The following is a 19,864-nucleotide window of genomic DNA, read 5'->3' on the forward strand; positions in this document are numbered from 1 at the left end:
TTTATATATCAATTGTCCTGTTCTGTTTTTTGCTGCAGAATAATCCACTGTGTGAATATATCATGTTCATTCACCCATTCATCTGGTGATGGACTTTTGAACTGTTTCCTGTTTGGGTATTGCAGATAAAACTTCTATCAACAATAACATATCAAACTTTTACTTAGGCATATGCTTTTATTTCTGTTGGGTCAATTCATAGGAGTAGATGATGGGGTCATAGGGAAGATAGATGTTTAACTTCTTAATAAGCTTGTGCCTGTGGTTTTTAAGTAAAGTGTTTGTCCACTTGGGCATAGCTGATTCTGGAGTCACTGGAATGTTTGAGAAAGTTCTTCTGGTGATTCTGTAACATGGCTCAGAGAGCTCCTTCTGTGTGTGATGCTTTTCATTGGTAATAAGCACATGGACAAAAAGCTTTAGGAAATTCAGTGTTGTAGGTGAGTTGCCTTAAACTGTAGGCCACATAAGGCACTCTTACTTTCTTTTGTAACAAAACTTTTGCATGCTCATGATTAATATTTGACTTCCATAGCAACAGGATAAATTACACAATCACTATCACAAATGCTTTGAAATGGCATGACACCTTAGTGCTCTACTTTTCAGAAACTCTAGCATTCAGAATCACAAGGTCATGGAGACCTTTGAATGAATTACCTTCTTTGAGATCAGTTTCCTCCTTACAGATTGTGAAACTGTAGCCTAAGAGCATAAGGGAAAGTTCAAATATATGTATCAGGTCTATTTGTTTTGGATGCCAGGTTTCTTAACTCAATGCATATCTTTAACCTTCTCACTGAAGGGAACATGGAGAAGAACTATAAAAAGCTGAATTTTTAATTTAAAATAATTTAGAATATTTAATTTAGAGTAATGTTATCAGGTACTACTAAATTAGATAATAACTACATAGAACAATATTTTCTGAGGTAAAACACCTGTTGAAATTAGCCTAACATAGATCCTGATGTTGGACTAGATTTAGAATAGGGTTATTCTTGTTTGGAAGGAAAATTACCATTAAAATGCTAAGGATAGACATCAAATCAGACAGTTGAGATATTTAGGAGGTAACCCTTATAGGATTAATAGTGAATAACAAATAGAGTACAATTAATAGCTCATTTAAGTCTTTACCCTGAAATATATCAGAGGCACCCAAGCCCTGCTAACTCTGGCTTCAGGAAATGTTATCTCTCTTTTGAGGTTTAGAACAGCCTTTTTCTGGCTATAAACAAGTCAATATCTAAAAATGAGGATTTCTTTCCCTTACTGCTATTTCCAAAATTTAATATTTCATGAACTGAAAATATCCAGCCATTAGCACCATGGGAGATTCTTGTGAATAAAGATCAAACATTTATCCAGTACACTGTCATCCTTACATCTCTTTTTCTCCTTTTTCTAGCTGGTGTTATAATAGTTGGAAATCTGAACAGCCTAAGCCGCACCAGTACGGCTCTGCCTGCTGACTCCTACCAGATCGGGGCCATTGCGGGTATCATCATTCTTGTCCTAGTTGTTCTTTTCCTCCTGGCGTTGTTCATTATTTATAGACACAAGCAGAAGGGAAAGGAATCAAGCATGCCAGCAGTTACCTACACCCCTGCCATGAGGGTCATGAATGCAGACTATGCCATTTCAGGTAAGACTAGGGTCATTAGAGATATTTTACCCCCTGAAAAGTAAGGTTTCCTGGTTCTTTGAAACCAGGTGTTTGTGCTGCCATTGTTACTGTCAGTTAGCCTAAAGAAAATGTCATCCTTGAAGCAAGATGTTCTTTTTTTTTTTGTATTTTTTTTTATTACAAAGTTTATTTTTACATCATTTTGCACATTTTTTTTTCCATCTCGATTATAATCCCCGCGGGTTTCCCATCACCAAATCACCCCTGTGCCACCACCATAGTCCTGTGCATTTCCCTCCCTTCCCCCCCCCCCGTTTTTGATCCCATTCCTCACTCCACCCCCACAGAATGTCTCTGGTATATGGTTGTTCATTATTTTTGTTATTTTCTCGCCTGGTCCATTATACTCCTGCTATGAGTGACACCATCCGGTATTTTTCTTTCTCTTTCTGGCTTAGCTCTCTAAGCATGATCTTTTCCAGCTCCATCCAAGTTGCTGCAAAAGACATGTGTTTCTCTTTTTTGGTTGCTGAGTAATATTCCATTGTATATATGTACCACATCTTTCTAATCCAGTCATCTACTTTTGGGCATCTGGGCTGCTTCCATGTTTTTCCAATTGTAAATAAAGCAGCTATAAACATGGGGGTACAAGTATCTTTTTCAATCAGTGTTTTTGTGTCTTTTGGGTAGATACCTAGAAGTGGGATTGCTGGGTCGTAGGGAAGCTCCATGTTTAGCAGTTTGAGGGACCTCCAAACAGTTTTCCATAGTGGTTGTACTAGTTTGCATTCCCACCAGCAATGCAGGAGAGTTCCTTTTTCTCCACATCCTCGCCAACATTTGTTGTTGCTAGTTGTTTGAAGATGTGCCATTCTCACTGGGGTGAGGTGGTATCTCATTGTGGTTTTAATTTGCATCTCCTTATTACAAGTGATGTTGAACATTTTTTCATATGCCTGTTGGCCATCTGCATTTCCTCTTTGGAGAAGTGTCTTTTTAGCTCTTCTGCCCATTTTTTTTTATTTTTTTTTTAAAGATTTATTTATTTTTGTGCATACAGAACTGGGGTACAGGCCAGAGACTCAGGGGTGGCGAAAGACTTTGCCAGAGACAGAGCGGGATGCAGAACAGGCAGATCAACGAAGTACACTGCTGAGGGGAGCAGCGGGCGGGTCAGGAGAGGTCTGCCTCGCCATGTGGTCACCTCCGGGGCAGGCGGGAATCGAACTCATGCGGAAGTGGTCTCAGCTTCTTAGTGCAGTGCTTTAACCCGCTGCGCCACCAGGGAGGGCCTCTTCTGCCCATTTTTTGATGGGGTTGTTTACTTTATTTTTGTTGAGTTTCATCAGTTCTCCGTATATTTTTGTGATCAGTCCTTTATCGCTACTTTTGTGTGAGAAAATGTTTTCCCAATTAGTGATCTTTCTGTTTGTTTTTAGTAATGTCTCTTTTGCTGTACAGAAGCTCTTTAACTTGATGTAGTCCCACCTATTTATCTTTGCCTTCACTATTGTGGCGTTGGGTGCTCTGTCTTTAAAGATGTCGCTGAAGTGTATGTCATGTAGTGTTTGACCCAGAAGCAAGATGTTCTTAAAGATGTATATCTTATGTTAACAGTAACAAAAATCATCACTGCTATTCTGTGAGGCTTTTAAAAGTGGATCCATTAAGTGGTTGCTTTGGACTTTGGGGATTTTAACCAGGAGGAAGCTTTTCTGGGCACCCAGTCCCAAGCCTTTGTTATACATAGTTGGGGTGAGGGGACGCTGGGGACAGGAGGGATGGTGATCACTTTATCGAAGTTATGGAGCAGAACAGAGACCAGGACCTGATCTTATTTCTCTGGCTTTGGGTTCTTGCCACAGTGACTTCCAGCACTTCACTCAGCCCACATGAATTATTAACTAATCAACAACCAAATTATATTAGAAAAAGTTTCTTGGTCTTAACAGGAACAAAGGCAGTTCTTTAAGAAAACTCTTTCTTCTGAGTCCACAAGTCCCTACAAAATTAAATTTTACAAGTAACACATTATCAGAAGTAACCACCTAGATTGGGGAATTGGAAACTTAAAATAGTAATTTGGGGATAATATACTGAAGGTGTTCAGATGGGCTACATGTTGCTAAAAAAGTGATTCTGGGGAAATATGTGAAGTAGCCAATTTACTTAGTAGTACAGAATTTTGCATCAAGAACACAAGTTTTCTTTCTTTCTTTCTTTTTTTAAATGAAAGGAATTTTAAGTAGAAGTTGCTTTGAAACCATGTCTTCTCAGCTTGGACAGCCCCAAGCAAAGAGTTATCTGTGGATTTTACTGTACTTTTCAATAAGGCAAGTGAGAAAGCAGATACCTGATGCTTCTAGACGCTTTGCTGAGTATTCCAGGCGGGAGGCATTCTGCCCAGCTTGTGATATGGAAACCGTCCAAACATTTGTTCTTACTGTTTTGCTTCCCTTTTTCCACACCAATTTAGGGGACCCTACCATTTTAACTGTTGCCTCTTGTCTTGCAGAAACCCTGCCTCACAGCAATGGTGGGAATGCCAACAGCCATTACTTCACCAATCCCAGTTACCACACCCTTACCCAGTGTGCCACTTCTCCACATGTCAACAACAGGGACAGGATCACCATTGCAAAGGTGAGAGGAAGTCAAGTCACGGTGAGTAGGGGCAGAGAAGGAATAGGCATGTGTGCCAGATGCTATCCTAGGGATGTCTAGATATCTCATTTATTCTCCTCAATAGTTTTGGGGTTGGCATCTCAAGCTTACTGTCAGAAACAAAACACACCCTGAGTAATGGGGAGTTTAAATCTCTTCCAAACAGGCAGCAAGTGAGTGAGGCAGCAGCAATGTGAGTCAGGGTCTCCCTATCTCTTCACCAGGACTATTTCCATTTGTACCTCTTTAGGAACATGTTTCCAACATTAAATGAGGTTTTAAAATAGTGAGTCATAGCCAACCTATAGAAGACCTAATACTGGGTAAACTTGCCAAGTTTATCTCTCCTAACCATCTGTCTTCTAGTGCCCCTTCCTAGCCACTTGTCATTTCATAACAACAGTGACAGGCATTTGTTTAGATTGAACCACTTTAAATTACATTTTGTAGGTACCAATAATAAGAACATACTGTATGCCAAGCATTTCTAATTATTTTACAAATATAAACTCACAGCAATCCTGTGAAGCCAGGGTCATCCTTATCTTGAAGAGGTTGGAGGCCCAGGGCTGTGTGGAACCCATGGCTACTCCTGCCATAACTCAACTCATCCCATTACTCCTCCACAGTGCCAAACATTGCTCCTTTCTGATTGCACCCCAAATTATATGTCCAATCCCTATTGTCTAATTCCAGCTCTCAATTCAAAGAAAACCAAGCTAATTAAATCAACACAGTTGCAATTAAATTAATGCAGCTGGATTTTAATTATAGTACCTCATAGTTAAATAGCACTTCACATCCTCAGGAGACTGTCGTGTTCATCATTGCATTTGTCCTCATACACATTCAAGAGGGGAAGCAAAGTAGATCATCTTATTCTCATGTGTGCAGTTAAGAAATCTCAGAGTTACTAGTGACTCATGCAAGATCAGACCGTGTTTGACATTTCCTCAGAAACTGTCATCATCCTTGCCACTCAACAGGAGTCACTTCATGTAAGGACCAGCCCTTGATACATGCCATGATCTTCCTTTCCCAGATCAGTTACACTGCATTCCACCATATTATATATATATTTATATATTTTTAAAGATTTATTTATTTATGCATACAGAACTGGGGCACAGGCCAGAGGTGTGGGGGGTGGGGGGTGAGAGGATTCACCATAGACAGAGTGGAGAGCAGAACAGGCAGAACTGACGAAGAACACTGCCCAGGGGAGCAGTGGGAGGGTCAGGAGAGGTCTGCATGCCATGTGGATCACCTCCCGGGGCGGGGGTCGATCTCATGCTGAAGTGGCTTTAGCTTCTTAGTGCTGTGCTTTAACCTGCTGCGCCACCAGGGAGGGCCCTATATTCTCTTTTTTAATCTTCTATTATCTATATTTTTTAACAGTCCAAAAACAATCAACTGTTTGTGAATTTGAAAAATGTGAATCCAGGCAAGAGGGGTCCATTAGTGGACTGCACAGGTACTCTGCCCGCGGACTGGAAACATGGTGGCTACCTCAACGAGCTCGGCAAGTTCTTCCTTCTCTGTCATCAACCAGGCACTGTTATTCTAGATTTGGCTATGCCAAAGCAATCTAAACATGTATCAAAAGCCAAAATAAGAGAATGATATCTACCATCTATAAGGGTTTATTACATGCTAGTGCATGATTTATTCAACAAATACTGATTGAGATCCTAGTAGGTGTCAGGAATGGATAAAAAGTAACAGGAATCTCTGCTTGCCTATAACTTATTTTTGAAATCTATTTTTAATTACTTAATTCTCACAAGTTCTCTAAGAAATAGGTACTATCATCATCATCATCATCATCATCATCTCTGTGTTACAGTTGAGAGAGCAAATCAAAAAAAAAAAGGTTAAGTAACTTTAGCAGGGGATTTGGGCCTAGTCACCTTGCTCCTCTTCATTCTCTTTTAATATGAAGTACCTGCATTTGAGGCCCATTTCCCCTTGTAGGTGAGGAAATGAAAAAAGTTAACAGGAACACAGGAGATCAAAGATTCTCAAAGGTTTGGAATCATGACCCCATTCACACTTTCTAAAGTTATCAAGGACCCCAGAGAGCCTTATGAATTATATCGATTCATAATTATATCGATTATATCTGCCCACGGACAGATATACCATATTACATATTAAAATTAATTAATTACCATATTACAAATTAAAATTATTTAAAAATCATTGTTTTACATGTACTTATAATAACAAAAATCTCATTTCATGAAAGCATAAAATGCATTTTTGTGAAAAACAAGTACATTTTCTTCCCAAGTAAATCATAAGAAAAGTAGTTCTGTTTTAAACTTTTGTAAAATCTCTTTAACGTCTGGCTTAATAGAGGATAGGAGATTTTCACATCTGCTTCTACCTTCACACAATAATGATCTTATACTTGGTAGAGCTCCTAGAAAATGCTTGAAAGACAATGAAAATGAAAGATGAAGACAATATTGTTGTAATACTATGAGAATAGTTTTGGTGTCCTGGCCCTTTTGTGAAGTGAATGGGGCTTCCTAGGCCACAGGTGAAGAACTGCTGTGAGACACTGTATGTAAACACACACCTTATTTTCAGGGAGGAGCTTGATGATAAAGTGAGGTATAAGATGCCCTGGGGGCATCAACCGTTCCATGTTTATTTGGAGGGAGGGGAATTTTCAAAAAGTTCAAAAATTGAATTTTGGATAAGCAACATTTTTTTTTCCCTAGTTGGAACATATTTATACTAGAAATTGTAGTTTCTCTGAAATTCAAATTTAACTGATCTTCCTTGTTTACATTTGTTAAATCTGGTCATACTACTGGGCAGACTTTTCCATGAATCTTGTTTTATAGAGGAATAAACTGGGAAGCACAGAGAAGTGAGCTTTCTTGTAAGTTATGCAAGGAAGTGGGTAAAATCAGGTCTCAAAAGGTGTTCTTTTGACAGTTATCCTCTCCACATACCTCATATGTCAGTTCACCTGAATCAGAGACAGACACCAATCCCTGTAGGCTCTGGCAACCCCTCTTACTATAGAAATGTAAATGCCTAAGTAAGAAAATGTGTACAAATTATTAACTTTTACCTACATTAATTCATCCAATCTACATAGTAAATGTAGTTTAAAAAATTGTATCAGTTTCATCATAATCTTAGTAAAGCCACTTAACATTGGGGAATTTTTTTTAAGGATTTATTTATTTATGCATACAGAGCTGGGGTACAGGCCAGAGGTGCAGGGGTGGAGAAAGACTTCACCAGAGACAAAGTGGGGAGCAGAACAGACCGACTGATGAAGTACACGTCTGAGGGGAGCAGCGGGCGGGTCAGGAGAGGTCTGCCACACCATGTGGGTCATCTCTGAGGCGGGGATCGAACTCATGCTGAAGTGGCTTTAACTTCTTAGTGCTGTGCTTTAACCCGCTGTGCCACCAGGGAGGGTCCACATTGGGGAATCTTTTAAAGACTAAATTACATTAGTAATTTAGCTCTAAAAGTATGTGAATGGTACTATATAAACTACTACCTGACATAAAAGCAGGAAAAGTTCCTTATTCCACCTCCATCTCTGGTAATCCGTTCAAACTCCAGAGCACATACATAGCTCCCCACAGTGGTCACATGAACTTCTTTGTTTTCTGTCTCAATTCTACCCAAGGGAACATAAGATATTGGCTGGAAATTCTCTATCTTGTTGGTTAATTGCATTCAAGAGAAATTCTGAATTTAATGACCCTTTAAAGTTGTTGCCCAGGCCAAGTCCCTTAAGCAGAATAAGGTCTGATTGTGGATGATGAGATGTGTAGGGGTCTTAAATGATGGAAAAGTCATTGTAATGTTGGCAGAAAGAACTCTGACCTTGATGCAAAAGGCCTGAGAACAATTCCTGCTTCTGTTACATGACTCTGGACCAGTTATTTCCCTATCAGCTCTGATTTGCTTATTTGTAAAATAGGAAAAATGATTATCTTTTGGCTCATTGTGTAAATTAGATTAAGCCAAGAATTTAAAAACACCTGAACAGGGATTAGGATATATGGGTGTTAATGAGGAAACCAACCTGTATACACTCTTGTTAAAACAGAACTCTGATCCTCTGAGGCACTAAAAAGAGAAATCTGCAAGGTTTCATAGCCCCAACTCTTTATCCCTAATTTACTATCCACCCTATGCTTTTCCCTTCTTTACCCTTGGATTTAACACAGCTAGTAGCACGTTGGGCTTTTAATAAGAGATTGGTATAATATGGAGATATTTGGTGGAATTTGACAAAGAATAACAGAGTTCCTTAGTAATGTACCAGGCTACCAGCCCTGCCCACATTTACTGGGTCCCTTTAAAAGTCTGAGAATCCCCAAAACCCTTTGTCCTGACACTGTCTGCAAAATGAAATCACTAAGACGACCCTCAGGGTCAATAATTTGCTAGACAAATATAAAGAACTCACTGAAAGTTGTTAAACTCATGGTAACAGTTTATCACAGCAAAGGAGTTCACATTATAACCAGCCAGGAAAAGAGACACAGCAGCACAGTCCAGGAAAGTTCAAAAACAAATGTTCTAGTTATCCTTTTGCAGAGGAATCATGGAAAGTGCTAACTTTTTCTGGGAAAAAAAAAAAAGGTAACAAAAATAAAGAATACGGTCAGCTGGGGAAAATCACCTCAGATTTGTTTACACAGACATGATTGATTGCCTATGAGATTCACTTACTCTTCAGCCTGTCTGGAGATGGAGTTGATATCAACTGACCCAAACTCCGGCCCTATATCTCTTTATTAGTCCTAGGCTTCCCTAGTAAATGAAAACACTCTGATCAGGCAGGACATTCCCAGGACATCGACGGACTCCCAGGATCAAAGGATCTCCCTTTGGCATAGTAATTCTTTACTGTATACCCTTTTATTCTACCTGCCTCTAAAACTCACTTTCTCATCAGTTGGGGTCTTCACTAAGCTTGACAACCCAGACCCACAAACTGATGCCTAACGAAGGAAAATGTTCCTATTTCCTGTCCCCACAATGATTGATATTAGACTTACCAGCTCCCTTTAGGGCATTTTCCCTCTTTTCTCCACAAAATTGTATCTCGATGAGACATCACTGTCAGAGCTTGAATTTAACATCACAAAGGAAAACAGTTTCAGGGAGTTCACACCCTAGCCATTCTCAAATTACTTGAATGTTCATCATCATCATGTCCATAATATTCCTTTAAAATATCATTGACAATGCCTTGGAAAGCTTACAGATGATAGACTACAACTGAGGATAGTATAATACATCAAGATGTTACAGTCGGTGAGACATCTTTCAATTCTATGGCACTTGGGTTTACAAACTCTTTTTATAAGCTATTTCACTTAACCACCCTATAAGCCTTGGAAGGTAGGCTTTGTTTTTCTCAATTTAGAATTCAGAAAATCTAATATCTTGCCCAAAGTTATATGGCTACTATGCTTTGAAATCTACATCTTTTATTTCAGTTTGAGTCCTGAATGGGTCCTTTCCAGAGTAACCTTGAGTCAAGTATACTAATTAACGTGTACCTCATTTTCTATCCAGAAGTGATCATTTTTCCCAAAGTCACTATAAATGAGCAGGAGAATGATTAGAATGATATATTTTTTTAAAGATTTATTTATTTATACATACAGAACTGGGTACAGACCAGAGGTGCAGGGCAGTGAGAGGATTCACCAGAGATATAGTGGGGAGCAGAACAGGTAGATCAACGAAGTACACTGCTGAGGGGAGCAGTGGGTGGGCCAGGAGAGGTCTGCCATGCCATGTGGTCACCTCTGGGGCAGGCGGGTATCAAACTCATGCTGGGGTGGCTTTAGCTTCTTAGTGCTACCAGGGAGGGCCCATAGATGGGCTTTTAATTCTAAGCCCTGGGACATCTGGCAAAATGGAGCTGGTGTAAAGGTTTAAAAATCAACATGGTGGTGAGATAGTGGATGCCCAAACCAACTTATTCCTTAACCTTGGAATATTCGATGAATTTTTCTCTTGCTTTCATTTCTCACTGGGCACTTTTTTTTTTCTTCCTTTATCACAGGTGCTTTTGGACTTGACAGAGGTTACATGGGAAAATCCTTGAAAGGTATGGTATAAATTCAACAAAGAAAAACACTTATCAGAAATCACAATTAAAAAAAAACATTCCAGAGGCAGAAATAATTTGTTAAACGAACAGAAGTAGTACTGCAAGAAAATGTACATTTGTTAAAGCAATAAATTATTTCAACAAACACACAAAATGGTTCAACTGACATCAAAAGACTGAATGTAGTGAATATTGGTAAAGCCTAAGTCTTGAGAACAAAGGTTTTAGCTTACTGAGAAAGCACTCACATTGTCTTTGAAAAAAATATGGCTGATATGAAGAAAGAAATATGAAAAAGTAAATAGCAGAGGAAATAGGAAGATATCAACAACGTCACTTATTCTCAGGAGGAATTTGAGTAATAACCTAACAGGCCCCATACTGAGATTTTACCAGGAATCCTCACAGCACAACTACCTTCCTTACCTCGGTAATCAATCTTTTTGTTCTTTTAGGGCTGTAACAGCTGGTTTCTTGACTGGGCCTTTGAAAATTTACAAGTGAATAGTAAAATAGAATGGAATTAATGGTATCTGGATATGATAATCAAAATGAAATTCAAGTTCATAGTCACTTACCTTAGGATCTAAAATTATTTTAGAGATGAACAATTTTAATTTTATAGCAAATTCTCTTCAAAAGGAGTGGGAGATGTTTAGTATTATTTTCAGTATACATAATTACACCTAGCTACAAAGAAAAAGAAGTAATCTTCCCAGTAATCTTCGCTAAGAAAGAAATGATGTTGTTCATCTGTCTTCACAGACCTGGGAAAGAATTCTGAATATAACTCAAGTAACTGCTCCCTGAGCAGTTCTGAAAACCCTTACGCCACAATTAAAGACCCACCTGTACTCATCCCCAAAAACTCAGAGTGTGGCTATGTGGAGATGAAGTCGCCAGCACGGAGAGATTCCCCGTATGCAGAGATCAACAACACAACTTCAGCCAACAAGAATGTTTATGAAGTTGGTGAGTTCTCCTGATCCACAGAAGAACCTAATACATAGGAATTTTTTAACACAGTTTTCATGACTTTGAGAATACAATAGCAGGTCATATAAACCTTACTAAAAATGGTGGCCAGTTTTAAAATGCAGCCCATCTTTTCAGTGATCAGATTAATTGATGTCAAATGAATTTTTCAAGGAAAATGACATTTAGAAAATTTAAAGTAATTTTCCCTTATCTCCCACCCAATCATCTTTTGTTCTATTTTGGCATGCCTGTGGAAATGCATATTCGTCCTATTAGCTAATATGTCAAGTTAGTCAAAATAAATGATTCAAGTGGATTAAACAGCTGCTTTTAGCAGGACTGAAACAATTTCCTTTTAAATTTGTCTCACATATTAGTAGTATCCTCAGATGTGAGCCTGATACAAATTAACATACACAAGATAATGATAACTCAACTTAAAATTAAAGTTACCTTTCTCAAACAATATTTGCAGATATCATTTGGGGAAGTTAAAGCATCAGAGCTGCCATTGGCTAGATACTAATGCTATATATTTTAATATTTTTGACTCTTTCATCAGTCATAGCTAAAACTTTACAAAATTCTCTAAGATTAGTAAATGAAGTGACTGGTCACTAGTAGTTCTTTGTATATTGCAAACCTGTCACTGGAAAGAGATATTATAATGATTTTTAAAATATTAAGATAGTTTTTGGAGAGTTGTAAACAGTTCTCTTTGAATGACCCTATAATCCCAAAACGGAAATAAACCTGAGAGCTACATCCTAAGTCCTAAGTTTCACAACATGTTATATGTTTCCACATGTTGCATTAGCCTGAAAAGACCTCAATCTCCTCACCTGCAGAGTAAGGGGGCTGATTATCTCCAAGGTGTTTTTTACACAATAATTTACATCCAGGGTTTCTGAATACCCTTTGATGTCTTCATCCCAACCACCACATACCCTTTCTTTTGACTACCAGTTGTGTGTGTCAGTGGGTCCACTGTTAAAGAATAGCCACCCCGTGTTATTAAGAAGAGATCATTTGTGTGGCTTTTTAAAAAGATTTGTTTTATTTATTTATGCATTCAAGAACTGAGGTGCAGAGATATGAGGGATGAGAGGATTCATTGGAGACAGAGTGGGGAGCAGAACAGTCAGATCTACTGAAATGCACTGCTGAGGGGAGCAGCGGGTGAGACAGGAGAGGTCTGTTGTGCCAGGTGGGTCAACAACCTGGCCGGGGATTGAACTCATGCCTCAATGGCTGGTGATAGCTTGATAGTACTGAGAGTTAACCCCGGAGCCACCAGAGAGGCCCAAGAGATCATTTGTTTTTAAAAGATAATTCTTCCTTTCATTTGTATAAAAGTTCTGTGTGTTTGGTATTTGCAAAAAAAAAAAAAAAAATTCTAATAAAAATACTGTATTGTATTTTTTAAATGTTCCCAATGCTAATACATTGTGTCCCTGGTTGTCACAGAACCTACAGTCAGTGTTGTCCAAGGAATATTCAGCAATACTGGACATCTCACCCAGGATCCATACGACCTCCCAAAGAACAGTCACATCCCTTGCCATTATGACCTGCTGCCAGTTCGAGACAGTTCATCCTCCCCCAAGCCAGAGGATGGTGGTGGCAGCAGTACAAGTAGCAACAGCAGTGAATGACACCAAAGGACCACTGGGTAGCCACTGGAACCCCTTCTAGAACTGAAGTTCAGTTCATTTCCATCCTCAAGTTTGCCACCTCCCATGAATGTTAATCTACTTGGTAGGCAGTTGTTGGATGTGAACCAGAAGGCGCAAAACTCACTGACTATAGGTCCTGTTTGTGCAGTTGGTATGGAAGGAGATTATCAATGTAATTTCTCCTTCCTGATAGTTTTAGAACTGTACCCGTGAAGCATGACTTATTGTAAAATCTTGACTAAAAGCATGACTTGCAGCACTCCTTCGGAGAAACGGGTTGTGATGGATATTGGTATTATTGCTTGAAAAATTAAATTTCAAATATTTTCTTGCTCATTTAGTTAGCATAGCTGTACCTAGGATTGTGCAGTTTACCATTAAATTTACTTTAAGTGTGAATCATTAAACATGTACAAGGAGAGGTGCACACTACTGAGTCTGTAGTGTGCTAGACTCAAAGAAGTACAGAGATAATACACAACCCAGGAAGAAACAGTCTTTCAAGTGGCACAGTAAAAGACTTTGAGTAAAATCTAGAAGTGGGTAGCAAATTTAAATATGAAAATTTTAAACCTTTTTCTTTTTAGAATAAAGACATGTATAATTAGAATTACTTTTAGGAATACTAGAATTACTGCAGGGATGAGAATACAGATGTGCCAAGCAGAGGTGACTCTTCTTTCTGTTTGACCCTAAGCCCCCTCTAAATCTATGTTGCCATCATTCTGACCACTGGCTCCATCATACACATTCTCCACTTGAGATCCATAGCATATCAGTTATTATTTCATCAATAGAAAAATGGATAATTTTATTTTTGACAGACTGGATTGAATGAGTGTATAATGATAGGAAAAAGTTGTAAATTTTAAGTGCAAGAAGACGCTTAAGTTTTGTAAGCCATTAGTAGTACATGCTGTAATATAGAATTAGCAGACTTTTTTGATTAATTTTTCCCTAGAAGTAACTGAATATTTTTGTGCATATTTGAGAAGAGGGCACTTTCCTTTTATTAATTGTTGGTTTAGAGAAACTATGCTTAAGCTGGTCTTTTGCATTGCTAATATGACATGTACCCATTTTTTCATTAATTTGTATTTTCATTTTTAAGATGTATATGCTATGTTTTGTAGTGTTTGTATTGTTAATGAAAAATATATGTTCATTGTTTCTTGTATTATCGACACTTATCTTTTTGCGTGATCAAAATGCATTGTTCTTTTTGCTTTTGGAAGGAAATGAAAAATATATCATTCAAATGAACTGAAAGTGGTTATTACTAAAATAGTACAATAACTGTAGGTGATAACTTAAAATTGAAATAGAGATGCTTTTTCATATTCCAAAGTGGAATTCCTTTTGATCTGTGGGTTCCCTGAGTCTGTGTTAAACCAGAGAAAATGGATGCTGAGAGCAACTGTTGCTGACTAAGTACCATAGACTGATCTTACTGAAGGTCATCATTAGGGTGATCATGTAATTGACTATCCAAACTGGGGAATGATTGAATGTAAATGGAGTCTTTTTTAATAACTTATCTGCTGTGTGTTCCAGCAGCTGAGAACAAATGGTCATTTTATGTGTACTCACACATTAACATTTTTACTCCAAGCTAGTTTTTTTATAAGAATGCTGATATGATGCAAGAAAGCCAGTTTCTACTTCTTGGACCTACCTTAGTAATGATTGAATGAGGAAGCATGCAATACACAGAAGGTATTGACCCTGCCAGTTATTAAGTGGGGATATGCAGTGAGCTCATGTCACACACCTGGGCCTTGGGTGGTGCGTTTGGTCAGGTAAATAGATGATAGATAGAACAAACACACTTAGGATATTCACTGCTTTGATGGCTGTTTCTTTTAGGAAACTCCAAATTAATTCACGGAAATATGGAGTTGCCTGGAACACAAGTTAGCAACAATTGATTTATTTCAACAACTATCCACTGCCTGACCCTTGATGCTAGGACATAGGATCTAATTGAGACACCGGTGGGCCGGTAGTCACAATGAGTATTTTCGGTAAGAAAAAATAAGATTATCTTGTCAGAGTTCTGTGGCAAGTTTGCATTTTCTCTTTACTTCCTGGAGATTTTAAGAAAATAGCCTGCTTCTGTTCTCATTTCACTATTAAAAAAAAAAATCTTTGTGTAGAGGCAATACAACTTCAGCAAAAAACTCAGGCAACAGATCTGAAATCCCAAAATCACTGCTGTTCTTCCTGTGAGTTCTTTGTGACAAAAAACATTGCTCAGTGTAGCTGTGGTCCTGAAACATTAAACAGGATTCACTCCCTTTTAAACCATGGAACACACATAGTAGCTTGGGTATTGTGAAAACTACATGTATTTGGGGAAGTGTCACTGAGAAGTCAGAATATTCTAGATGTTTTGATATAGATTTAGGTAAAGAGAGAAATACTTTTGTCGGGTGAAAATTAAAGAGATTTCAGGTGGAAATTTTTCAGATATGTCCAATTTAATTTGATGTTGGTGTCACTCTTTATAGTGGATCTATTTTCATGATCTTTGAAATATGCTAATATTAATTTATCTCCTAAAAATTATTTCTTCCTTATATCCCACAGTGGTCAAAGCAGTTAATAAAGTTCATGAAACCTAGCAAAAGGCATTCCGGGGAGAATATCATCCAAATTACTACTCTCTCTTTAAAAGTTGATATATTATAAATCTTCTGTTTGTAATTACATATAACCAAAAACTGACCCAAAATATAGTTCATACACTTGCTTTAATACAGAAAATGCTATTTGTAGTTGATTACATAATAAGTAGTATTTACAGTTAATTTATAGAACATGATATTAATTCCCCTTCTGTACAAACCTGGTTATGTTAATAGTTTCATTATTATCTCCTTGAAAAATTATATTCACCAAAGTAGAATGTACCAGTGTAGTTTTATAATTGGACCATTGTAACCTGTCACAATCAAATCCATTGGCACAAGTACTATAAATTTTGAGAAATGAAAGTTTGGTTATTTTGACTCCAAAGAACCACAATAGCAGTTATCAATGATCAGGATTTTTAATCATAAATATTGCAAAAGTTACACAAGAATAGCATGATACCATTTGGAATTCTTGTCACTATTAGAAGTCCACTTAACACTTAAAATAAGATGAAATCATAAAAAGTGAGAAGTTTACATTTTTCTAAATAAATATTTCATCTCCTGGTAACATGTCTTTATTGTTCAAACTACATACTCAGGCTTTGTTACAGGCTTTTGTTATGGAAAGGTATATAGATAAGTAAGTGTGAATCACATGGTGATTCAAGAATGAGTGCTTATTAAGTAAAAATTAGTACAGGAAACAGCTCTTTACTGTGTTCTTTATATTGCTTTCCTGACCCTGGTATATTTATCTGGCTCAGTATTTATTATAGGCTTCATTTTGATATAAACTAATTGCAATGCATACATTTGTTTTAAAGAAAAAAATCTAAGTAGCAAGCAAAACAACAACAACACAGTTGATTGTAGCAAACAAACAAAAAAATGCTTTCAGCATTAAAATATTTTCCAAAGATGATGAAATTGCATTGGTATTAACTTACACTGTCATTTATATCACCCAACAAATCTAGTGATTAATGCAGTAAGCTTCTAATAAAAAAAACTTAGTGTTTATTTCTATATCTGTTTCTATTGCTAATTAACTAGAAAAAAAATGATCCTTTTGGAAAAATTAGTATTTTTTCAGAGCTCTCATAGTACTTTATGTATACATTTAAAAATTATTATACTTTATTATATGTAATTAAATGTGTGTCTGCTTTCCCTTCAGAGTACTTGCTTCAAAGGACAGAGGCAACATTTGTCCATATTTGGATCCTAGAACCCAGGTTAGTAACTCAGAGTCAGATACTCTGGAAACAATTTTAGAATATTTTATGCGATTTGCTTTTTAAATTTCAGTAGCCTATTAAAGTTTTCTCATATATTTAAAATATTTTGAAGTATTCACTCTATAGCACTGTGTTCTAGGGATCAAATATGAATAAAACATTGCTTCTTCTGTTAGAAACTGCCTATTTATTGGGGGCTCAGTGCCAAGCACAGTAGAGAATACAGAAAAATATAAGGCAGGAGCTAGTTTGAAGTAGGAAATTGTCTAGGTAGGGAAGTAAAGTCTTTCTTTGACTTTGTAGGTTACTTAACTTCTCAGAACCTTGGGCTCTATATTGTAATGTGTTGGCAATAATGGTCCCTATTTCATAGTATTTGGTAGGAATTTAATAACTTTCTATATACAAAACACTTCAGTACATAACACACATCAAATGTTACCTATCATTACTATTATGAAAAATTAGCTAATAACAAAAGCCTCTCTACAATAATCAGATAAATGATGAGGCTGGTAAGTCAGAAGTGAACATTTAATGAATATTATAAAAACCCTATGTTCATGGGACCACATCCTGATCTATTTTTGTACTATCACAAAATTCCATACATATTTTATTTCTACAATGGTAATTTAGGAAAGCAATAACAATATGATTTCATCTTCTAGCAGCATATTATCTTATTATCAATTGAGAGTGCTTTTATAGAGACTGCTTGGATGTGGATTCCTGGGAAGATGGTGGCCCATATTCCCAAATATAGCCACCCACCTCGAAAAAATAATTGACCTGAAGAGGTTTCACATACGTCCTTGTGACTTTAAGCTCTTGTAAGAAGGTGCAGATGGATGAAAGGAGTGGGAAGGACAAAAATGTAAATTGGAGTTGCTTGGTGAGGACATTATAAAGGGTGCTTGGGGCGAGCCAGTTGACTTGGGGATAGATTAAGGCAAAATAAGGAAAGAATGTCTCAACTGTTTACATTCTGCATCTCTGAGAGAGGTGTACTGTCCTTAAATGAGGTTTAATGTCCCTATTAAAGGTGTGTGTATGTGGGGAGGGGCAGTTTCCATGACAGAGTAAGGATGAGGAGAGAAGTGTGAGGGTTGGGGGGAAAAGAAAGGCCTTTTTCTATAAAATGAAGAGATTCTTTTAACAGGTGGCTTTGGCTCGAAGTTTCCCATTGAGCTAACCTAAACTTAGAATTGTGCTAGCAGTGGAAGACACTTCCTGCTTTCTCTTTTTCCTGAGATCATACTTTTATCAGTTTAAAGTGACTATCTAAATCAAGGGCATCTAGGTTAAAATATGCTCTGTGGAATCTGTTCTGTGGAACATCTGTGTGGTCTGTTTTTTTTTCTTTTTTTTTATTTATTACAAAGTTTATTTTTACATCATTTTGCACATTTTTTTTTTTCCATCTTGGTTGTAATCCCCGCGGATTTCCCATCACCAAATCACCCCTGTGCCACCACCTTGTGTGTGTGTGGTCTGTTTTATGGTGGCACTCTGATTCTCTATATAAATCTATGTGTCCTCCTTTTTTGTCTTGGTACGGTAATCTGAGTGTTTTGTGAGTGAGTATTTAACAACTAGTTCTTAATTAAAAGTCATGCCATGACATAAATACTCCCACTATGGCCAATTACCAGCATGATATCACTCAATAAAGAGTTAAGAAGAGATGCCCACTGGTCTGCCATCATCAGTATTTCTACAACGCAGGGACAATAAATGTAAATGACCTTAAAGGCATAACTAATGGTAAAAGGTCATAAAAGAATTTATAATTAATAGTTTGACTACTTAACACTCTTGAAAATATAATTTATTCCATGAGAAGCTAACATACTTTAATTTCAAAATGAAATGTGCTTAACAACTGGCTCACAAAGTTCCTGAAAATTTAATAGTTGGCTCGCTCAAGCTTGAATGAACTATTCCAGCATATTACTAGGTTACCACAACCCTTATTTCTAATTGCTCAAGGTGAGATGGGAGATATGATCTCCACCCAAAACACTTACATGGACTCATGTGATATTGGAGCTGGAAGGGACCTCAGTGCATATTTTCTGCTACCTTTTCATTTTATATCTAAAAAAACTGAGGTTTGGAGTGTATTCATTCAAGTACTTATTTATAGAAAAGTTGGTAGGCACTAGATACCCTATTTCTTTTTTCTCCTAATTATGTTTACTGAGGGGAAATAGTTTACATGTTTTAGGGATTATAGGTTCAGATATTACAAATGTATGTTTTCATACCCTACCCACCCTCAAACCCCAGTAATCTCCCACAATGCTCCATTGCCTCCTGACCTTCCCCATTCTTACTCATTTCCCCTTCCATCTGATTACCTCCATTTTTCTGTCAGATGTCAAGTTTTGTTATGGGTTCAGGTTTGTCTTTCATATAATCCCATTTGTTTTTATTTGCTTTTCCTTCACTTATCAAATCCCCAATGACATCATGGAAGCCAAAGTCATGGAGTGTTTTGTCTATTTTTTTTTTACTTCAATATAAGTTACAGTTTCGGCCTTGTTTCCATTTCAAGTTCATTTTGTCCAAGGTATGAGGTGGTGATCTAGTTTCCTTCTTTTGCATGAGGCTGTCCAGTTTTCCCAGCACCATTTGTTTAAGAAACTCTCCTCCTGTCAGTTTATACAATTTTGTTATAGATTGTCTCTGGATGTGCAGGTTTACTTCTGGACTTTCAATTCCGTTCCACTGATGTGTGTCTTTTTTGTTTCAGTGCCAAGCTGTTTTGATTGGTATAAGTTTGCCATCTACCTTGAAGTTTGGGAATATGATACTACTGCTCTTCCTTTCTTTGTTAATACCTTCTTTCTATTAGAGCCTCAGTAATTTAGCCATGAAGACCTTCCTCACGAGTAAGTTTCCTGTAAGTTCCTAATTGA

General features: G+C 37.3%; 1 protein-coding gene across 2 annotated transcripts in view; it reads left to right on the plus strand.

Moving 5' to 3' along the window:
* The window catches only part of MEGF10 (multiple EGF-like-domains 10), a 152,109-nt gene extending 137,385 nt beyond the window's left edge, over nucleotides 1-14,724 (plus strand). For both annotated transcript variants that reach the window (XM_012728045.1, XM_004686677.2), the window contains 6 exons: nucleotides 1,412-1,648; nucleotides 4,149-4,276; nucleotides 5,696-5,819; nucleotides 10,362-10,406; nucleotides 11,175-11,381; nucleotides 12,855-14,724. In XM_012728045.1, coding sequence (XP_012583499.1) covers nucleotides 1,412-1,648; nucleotides 4,149-4,276; nucleotides 5,696-5,819; nucleotides 10,362-10,406; nucleotides 11,175-11,381; nucleotides 12,855-13,042 — 929 coding nt within the window. In that variant the 3' untranslated portion in view covers nucleotides 13,043-14,724. The remainder of the gene's footprint in view (nucleotides 1-1,411; nucleotides 1,649-4,148; nucleotides 4,277-5,695; nucleotides 5,820-10,361; nucleotides 10,407-11,174; nucleotides 11,382-12,854) is intronic.
* Nucleotides 14,725-19,864: the final 5,140 nt, after the last annotated feature.

This window comes from Condylura cristata, unplaced genomic scaffold, assembly GCF_000260355.1.
Source record: "Condylura cristata isolate star-nosed mole 26May11 unplaced genomic scaffold, ConCri1.0 scaffold00021, whole genome shotgun sequence".
Lineage (NCBI taxonomy): Eukaryota > Metazoa > Chordata > Mammalia > Eulipotyphla > Talpidae > Condylura > Condylura cristata.